The 8883-nt window shown below is 42.9% G+C and overlaps 1 protein-coding gene across 5 annotated transcripts in view; it reads right to left on the reverse strand.

Annotated features, from left to right (window-relative positions):
• Positions 1–8883, reverse strand: part of ehbp1 (EH domain binding protein 1) — a 150123-nt gene that overhangs the window by 34870 nt on the left and 106370 nt on the right. For 4 of the 5 annotated variants that reach the window (XM_035663568.1, XM_035663565.1, XM_035663564.1 and 1 more), the window contains one exon: positions 8731–8854. In XM_035663568.1, coding sequence (XP_035519461.1) covers positions 8731–8854 — 124 coding nt within the window. The remainder of the gene's footprint in view (positions 1–8730; positions 8855–8883) is intronic. The other variant, XM_035663567.1, reaches the window with a different exon arrangement.

Consider the following 8883-nt stretch of genomic DNA (forward strand, 5'->3'; position numbering starts at 1 on the left):
GGGGGGGGGGGGGGGGGGGGGGGGGGGGGGGGTGATGACAACGGTAGCATGGCGAGCAGCTGTGTTAGCAAGTGAATGGAGTAATTACTGGCCAAACCTCTGTCATTAACCTGCATTGTCGAGTGCCACCACATCCGTTACCATAAGAAAGCCTTAATTAATTGACTGCAAGGTTGAAATTCAATTATGTCGTTGGGGTGCAGTTTGTTAACTAAATAATAATCAACCACTTTCTAAAAAAAAAAAAAAAAGCAATATCCCTAGTGAATCTGAGCTATGCAGGAATATTTTTCTTTTAAATTTTAAATGTTAATTTCCAAAGAGATGGAAGCAAGATAAAGTTAACATAAACAAACAAACAACATAATATAAATGGAGGTGGAGCAAAACAGGTGGATTAAATTATCACTGCAAACCAAAAAATGTAAGATAAATTTATATGAAAGACGGTTTTCAGCTTCAGCACAAAAACAAGACAATCAAACAAAAATAAACCACTGTGGCTCTGGTTTGTTTTTGTGCGTCACTGTGCTGCTTAAGTGTGTATGTTGCTGAGTGTGCACTACATGCCCTCTGTGGGTGTGTGTATGAACATATTCAGTGTGTTTGATAAAGTGTAACTTGTTTATTGAGTGCATGTGTGTATATCCTGTGTTTGTATGCGTGTGTCTGTAACGATGTGTTTGGCAGCTTGCAGCATGGATTTTTGGACCGGCTGCTGCATGAGGTCTCAGGCAGAGAGGCGGCTGATGAAAGCACTGGCGGGATGCTCCAATAAAGAGCAGATTATCATAAGCGGCCATTGTCCACCTCCCAATTCTCTCCAACAACCCCCCCCCACTCACCCCTCTGCTGAAAATGTTAATCAGCCCTATCGCTGGCAGGCTGAGCAAAAGAGGAGTGCCTGGCCCAGTCAGTACAACTTTGACTGATTCAGAGGAAGTGTGGAAAAATATTAAGAGAGTTAAAATAAAAACAGCGACAAAATCATCAGAGAGAAAGACAAAAACATATGGGACGAAAATAAAGGAAAATGAGAAGAAGCCCACAATAATTCCCGCTCTAGTTTAAGAAATCTAACTTGCGCGTCTTCTGGGATGTGGCGAGTAGCTACACCCCCTTCCCCTTCGTCCTAACAAACTCACTCCCTCCCTCCCGTTGACTCCATCCACCCAGCTCGTTTTATCTGAAGATTCTCAGACAATGCCTAGAGGATCCCGTTCCCTAATCTTCCTAAAAATCCCCCTTTCATCCCCACTGTTAAAGAATGTATGAAAGGCTGACACCAAGCTGGAGAAAAGAAGAGGGGGAAGAAAGAAAAAAAAGAAGCGGTGCACATCTGGGAGATGAGGGTGGTGTCACTTTGTTGGACTGGGGGCGGGGGGAGCGCAGGAGAGGCAGGCGCTCAGCATTGGTCGCTTGTGCAGAGTCCTTGCAAGTTGACTAATTAAATTGTTTTGCTGCTCAAACATTCAAATGGCCGAGGAGATTAAGGGCATGAGCGGGAATGTGAGTGTGTGTGTGTGTGTGTGTGTGGGGAGGGGTGTTAATCTGTGTTCTGACCCAGCTGAACCTTGGAGTCACACACATTTTTGCACAAAACAAAAAAGCTCAAATCCTTTGTTTTGTCCCCTCAAAGGCAAGAAAAAGGCAATGGGTTTTAAAGGAGTGATCCCTAGATTTCTTTTTTCCCCCATAGGGAAGAACGGTGCATTTGCTAAGGAAGTGAATTCAAGATGACCACAAACACATTCCACTGTGGTCTGATACAAAACCATTCGATTGAAATTGAGTGCTCTTTTTGTAACCCTGACAACAACAAGAAAATGACCAAAGGCTTAAAAAAGGAACGCATCTTCTCTTGGCTGTGTCTATGTCAGTTGCCATGAGCTTAGCTTACGAATTGGGTCTGTGATTATGGATAAACAATAGTCACAATCTCTCTGCTCAACAATTTCAATCACAATTTACACAGTGGACAAGCTTTCAACACAGCCTGGGTTTATTTTCAAGCCTACCTTTAGTGAAAGATTCAAGAGGAGAGCTGTGTTTGAAGCTTAATGTTACTTGATTCATTTTCAAAAGTGCACCGAACAACATTTTTTTACACCAACAAAACACAGCAATGTAGCACCTGAAAAACAAAGCGTACACTGATTAAAGCCAACACCAAAACCTCTCTCCCTCCATCTTTCAGTCTGTGAACTGGGTGGGTATTATAGTCAGTGCTGAAAGATTAGACTGGTTATCCCATTAAAGTTGGTAAAATGCCATTCTTGTGTCTTTAAGCTCTCGTATAGGAGGTCAAGATGAGTCTGCCTGCGCTTACAAGGCGGGCACGGATGTAATCTGCCCAAAGTTACAATAATTAATGTTAAGCTTCTTCAGCAATACGTTTGTGAAAGAACTGGTCCTGATAATATACTTAAAGCTGCGCACGCTGTTTGTGTTGCCGCAACAAGACAAGCAGGGCTTGATGTGTATGCGACTATATGTGTGTGTGTGTGTGTGTGTGTGTGTGTGTGTGTGAGAGTCCCTATGCCACTCACGTAGGCCAGCTTAAATCTTTAGTCAAACTATAAGCTGATGCTGCCACAATGCCGGATTAGGACGACAGGCATGGGAAAAAGAGTGAGAGGCCGGCTCTCTTGATGCTAAGGAAATAAAAACATAACACACTCAATGACGCCTGCACCCCCATTACCATCACCATTAGTGTTAGGACAACAAGTAGTGAACACTGGAATACAGCTTTAAAAGAAGGAAGAGAAACAGAGAGTGTGTGCACGTGTGTGTGTGTCTAGTAGTGATCTTAAATCACTTAATCCCGGATAATGGCAAATACAAAAAAAACAACAATACACTTAGATAAATGAAAATGTGCCTGCAAGATGTAGTTTGGATGACTGTGATTTAGAGCCACAGGTTGATGGTGAAGCTGTTCACATTCTGCAATCCTCCACACAATCACACACCAAGTCACGGCCAGCAGCCTGTTCCAACGTGAAGGCATTGACAGTCCGGTCTGTCCCTTTCTCAGATACTGAGGGGAATAGGCTGCATGTGTAAAGTACATTAAGCTCTTGCTGGATCCCTCCTTGTGCCATTCTCCTCTCGTCGACTCGCAGACACAAAGGCAGATTAAAGGAGCGCACGCCATAAAAACCCTGTGTCAATCTTATCGGCTTCGAGTGCAATTTTTAAACATATGTTAATCTGGGAGAGCTAAAACTCATTCTCTCCTCTCTCTGCTTGTTTATCTCTTATCAAATGCGCAGTAGGTGAGAGGCAGCTTTGCGGTGCGGCTAAGTGCCATTATTTGGATAATTGCGTCCATTGTTGCAGGTTATATAGCTATTGGAAATGGGAGGTGTGTGTAAATAAGTGCAGGGGCCAGGTAGGGGGTGGTTGAGATGGGGCCAGGGGATTTTCTACGAAGGCTACATGACGCATTTGAATGCTTCTTCATACCTCAAGCTGCATTTTCAATAAGGAGTGTCTGATATATTTTTCTGTATAACAATACCTTTAGAAAACTTACAATGCCAAGGTCAGAAGCACTACATGAATTGGTAGAAAGACAGTAATGATGAATTGTAAAATTAGCATGGTAACAAAACACATATTAATGACACCACTGAAGTTCAAGCTATTCAATCTGTGCAAGCGGTTCTTTTCTTAGAGCACTGTGTATAAAGGTTATATGATACTTAAACAAAAGTTTGATACAATACCTTAAAGACAACCATGTAATAACATTAATTATTACAATATAATCAAAATCAATGTATAATGAACAGACAGCTTCTGTTGAAATTTACTAATATTCTTCTCATTTAAATCAATAAACTCCTATAAATATTTGGTGTGTTGCAGGAGGTGAACGTTCTCCTAATGTTGCATGTGTGAAGGACAGTGCTCCCAGTGGTGCAAGAATAACAAGTTCATTAGTCGAGGGGGGGCGCCGCAGGAATTCAAATTCCCCCCCGGCCTGTGCTTGGCTTCTGATTGGCTGGCTGCGTCGGCATGGCGAGACTCATTAGAGCCCAGCAGTAATTAAGAGTTGTTAGAAAGTGAATTCTCCAACCGCAGATTAGAAAATTAAACTATTTACTGATTACATATTAATAGAAGACAACAATGGCGCTTGCCATAAGCTTGGAAGGCAACCAAGGAATAAATCTGTGTACTTAATTACCATAAACAATGGGGGCATAGAAATGGAGTTTTATGCACACTCCCTCCTGTAATGTGTCTGATATCAGAAGACACTTGACAATTCTTGTTCAATTATCTCTATTATTTAATGTGCTGTGAACTGCCTCTGAGTAAATAAATTAACCACCCCAATTACTTGGGATTCATCTGGGGAGGGCCGTGGCGTAATAGAAAATGCTGCAGAAAGCTGCATTGTGCCCAAACCAGGGGAGAGAGGGGGGAGGAGAGGAGATGTGTGGAAAAGGAGGGAGGGCAGGGGTGAGAGACAGAAATAAAGATTCACAGGGATAAAAAGGAACGAAGCAAATAAGAAGTGATGCAGCGGGTTGAGACAGAAAGAGTGAGAGAAAAAGGCGAAGAATGATAAAAAGAAGAAAGAATACTGATATGGAAAAAATAAAAAGTGCACTGAAAGAGGTAGAATGAAAAAATTAAGATTATTAAAGACTTCATTTCTTGTGGCAAACATTATACACGTATATATACGCAGAACGACAAAACTCTTTACTTAGAGAACAGGGGCAAAAAAGAATGAGGGAATGACAAAGCAAAAGCATGTGATATCAAAGGGAATATTGAGGACCAGCAGAGCACAGTGGATCTTCCCAGGCTTTCTGCTGCTGGAGCAGAGAGATGAACAATCAGTCATGGGTCAGTCGGTCTGTCTGTTCACATCTGACCATCAGTCCTGCAGCGCTCTGCGCTACCACAGCACCACTGCACACTGAGCTCACCCAAACTTACCTCAAGAGGTCTGAATCATATGATCATATGCACTGCTATGACATCCACCCTGCTTAGAAAGGCTGCTCTGTGTCTATGAACAAACTACACATAGCTCTGAGTATAACAGACACACATACACATTATTAAACAGATGGCTAAATGTATAACTGTTAATATGAGAATAGTCAATGAAGTAGGAAGTTTGTTTCAAGAAGAGATCTGTAAATCTCTCAACATATGAATAGTGGCTATGACTTCCTCTCTTCACCATTTTCCATTTTCTCTACTTCTTAGTGCTAACCCGAGCTCCTCTTAAGTCTCAATTTTTTAACTGAGTTTCTCATTATCTATTCTTTTGTTGAGATCACATCTGAACTCCAGCTTAATAGTGGAAAGTGGTGTCAATTTTATTTCTGTCAAAGCTTTTCTTAAGAAAGGCCTGCTCCAGGGTTGGGTGATTGCACAAAATATTGGTTATTGGCTTGGACCTTTTTTTTTTGGCAACGTTTCTCATTTTATTTTGCACGAGAGCCGCTGCTCAGCGACAGACTCTTGTTAATAAGTGAGGAAAAACAGATGTAGAGCCAGCATATTTTCATATTTAACTTATTGAATTAAGGGTTTACTTGGACCAGTTTGAGGACAAGGTATACAGCACTGAGGTACTTTACAGTGGCTCCGACCGGGACTCCGGGCATGACAAAGACACGGCACGGACAGGAGAAGTATCATTTAACTCGGTCAGAAACCAGAGTTGGTGTTTGTTGGAACAGTGGAAAGACTAACCAAGACAGTTTTGGTGAGTTTTATTTTGTTTCTGTTAGAATTAAGTGTGTTTTACTGAACAAGGTGTACGGTGGTATTTGAAATTTCAAAATGTCCAATATTGCCTAACCCCAGCCTGACCTCAAAAGCTCAACTGCTGTCTCAAGTCTGTAGATGTTTGGCATTTCATAAACACATGCTTTAGTCTGGATCAGGAAAACTAAAATTATAGCTGAAGGTAAATCGAGTGAGAGGTAGTTCTTTTTGCTTATGTGTAAAACAGTGTTTCATTAAGAAGAAACCTACTTGCTTAGTAAACGTTCCCTAGACAAAACATCACAAGGATGTCAAAACCTAGAAGTTGAGCAGAAATACACCTGTCTCATGTGACAGTAAGTAATGTAGTTTTGGTGCATTAGTTTGATGAAAATGTTGGTCTTTTAGTCTTAACAAAGACACAAGAATGGTGGAGGCAGTCGATAAAAAGTGGTAGTGGATTTCACAATTAGTAAATTTGGTGATTGGCTCTGCTGAACTGTCATTTGGCTGATTAACAGCCAATTTATCATAATAATAGGGACTCACAAGAAAGTAACATTGTGTGTTTAAACAGACCCTTGGACATTTAATAAGATGAGGGAAAGGACCTATGGACATTGGCTGTTCTTCAAAAATTATCAACATTTTCTGGTAGCTGCTTCTCACTATGTCCCCTAGTAAAGTACAGGCACCAGTCAGATGTGATGGATCAATACTGGATGTTTTGCTTACAGCCAATCAGCCACAGCTTCAATCAGACATTCTGAGTCCAGAGAAAAATATCTATCATCTATGACAGCCTATAGAAAGGTGACCTCGGTTGCTGAGGTGATAAAGGTTACTTTAGTTACCACCTGTCACTGGCGCATCTCGCTCTGATGCCTCCAGACCTTGGCCTAAAGGCACAATCCATAACCTATTGGATGAGTCTCTGGGATAAGTGCTGCAAAATGAGATATGGAAACTGAAATGCACTTTCAGGAAGTGAGAAAGGTGGTCAACATCATATGGCAACTTTTATCCCCTTGCTGCAACGCAATGCCAGTGTAGAATCTGTACCAATGTGTGGGAGCATGTTTCTATTTTGTAATGGAGTCCTAAGTCTAAGTCTGGTGCCTCACGGTTAAGCTGGACCTTCCCAGCATAAACATGTTAGGACCTTATAGGCTAACTGTAAGTACCACTGATTCAACATGGCACAAAATATTTTATGATATATAACCGTATCACACGTATATATTGTACTGTATCACACAGTAGTCAGTGTGTTGATGTGTGGAAACCACATTTTCTCGATTTCATTCCCCACTGATGTTATAAGGGGGTGAAAAGCAACCAAGGTGAATTTCTCTTCATGATATCCTTTTATTATTTTGTCCTCGCCTTCCCTGTTGTCACCCTCTTCCTTTTATAGTGAATCATATTTTTCAGGAGGGGACCGCAGGTATATATATATATTTATATAACTATATAAAGAGAAATCTTTATGGCTGAAGGTGTTTGGAAGTAAATAACCTGGCGTCTTGCTGGCTAGCGGCTGGTTTATCAGTGGGTGAAGAAGAAGAAGGAAAAACAGCCCTTCAGATTGACACAATGGCATGCGCTCCGACAGGGGAAGAGGGCACGGAGGCAGGGAGGGAGGCGAAAAGGAGGAAAGCGAACACAACAAACGGAGGAGAGATAGTCTCGATATCACGACCCAAATGGGATGGGGAAGGTGAGCGCAAATCCCACCACCCCAGTTTCCATTTCTAAAACCTCCTCTTCTATCCTTCCGGTGTAGCTTTTTTAAGATTTTGGAAGCTAAACCCACCAAGGTGGGCACTGATATATCAGAAAAAGCATGAGAGCTGCTACTAAATTACTACAGCAAATACTGTAAGTACACTTTCAGAACATTTGCAAACATAAAAATTTTACACTTCCTAGACCATGTTTTTTTTTTCCAACAGCATTCTTGGGTAAGGAATGGGATGGTTTAGTATCACAAATGGGATGCTATTCTCCAATTTCAGTTAGGGACTTAACGGAGCCAAGGCCCCTCTTTTGGCTCGGCACACAGTCTCATGTCTTAACAAGGCTTTACCCCCGGCCAAATCTTAAATAAAAACCTTCCGAATCTGGCTCCCTACGCCAAACCAGATTGCACTTTGTATGCGCGGGTGTGTAAGCATTTGTGTGTGTCTGTTGTGGATTTGTGAACTGTGTCAGTGCTCATGTTGTGTTGCCTCGTGTTTTTTTTTTTTTTTTAACATTTCTTTGCCTCTCCCTCTCTCCTCCCTTTAACTCACCCCCGTCTTTCCTTATACAGCATATCAATGAAGGCCAGATATGTACTAGGGGAAGGAGGGTGTATGTGTGTAGCCGTGCATGGCTGAGCGCACTGTTCAATAGTGTGGAGGCTGGCTGGCTGGGGCCGCGGCTGGCAAACGGCTGCAGCAGAGACTTCGGCTGGGGCTCCGCTATCGCACCCAGTTATCGTTTCCCCCATGAAGGGCTCCCTTATCACCCCAGCCCAGAGAGGTCTCCCTTCTTCTCCCATCCCCGAGACACACTCCCCCTCTCTCTCCCTCCCTACCCACCCTTTCCCTCCCTTCTCCACCTCCTCCCTTACCCCCCCCATCCCTTCCTTTCATATCCACACCAGCGCTCCGTCGTGCAACATTCAACTGAGAGGGGAGGGAGGGGGGCGTTTGGGGGTTCAAGATCTCTCTCTCACACAAATGCACGATGAATAAAAACAACAAACCTCCTGAGTGCACATGCGGGTGTATGTGCTGTCGTACGCTCATTTGCAAAACAGTTTTTTCCAGTTAATCTGGGCTTGGGGTACTGTGTCCATAGATAGCGCAGCCTCTTCTAACACGCAAGAGACACATAAATACACACACACAAACTCCCTGAGTGCACATGCGTGTGTATGTGCGTGCGTACGCTCAATTTGCCAAAACAGTTTTTCCAGTGTAATTGGGCTTGGGGTACCTGTGTCCATGAGATAGCGCAGCCTCTTCTCCACGCGAGCTGCTCGGGCGTCTATGTGCCTCTGCTCGCTCTCCAGTGCAGACAGCTCCCCAACCACATACTGACTGGTGTCTTTGAACGCCTTCTGTCAACCAGAGAGAGAGAGTGTGTGTG

The sequence above is a fragment of the Morone saxatilis genome, unplaced genomic scaffold (genome assembly GCF_004916995.1).
Source record: "Morone saxatilis isolate NCDOM2014 unplaced genomic scaffold, NCSU_SB_2.0 Contig19, whole genome shotgun sequence".
Classification (NCBI taxonomy): domain Eukaryota; kingdom Metazoa; phylum Chordata; class Actinopteri; family Moronidae; genus Morone; species Morone saxatilis.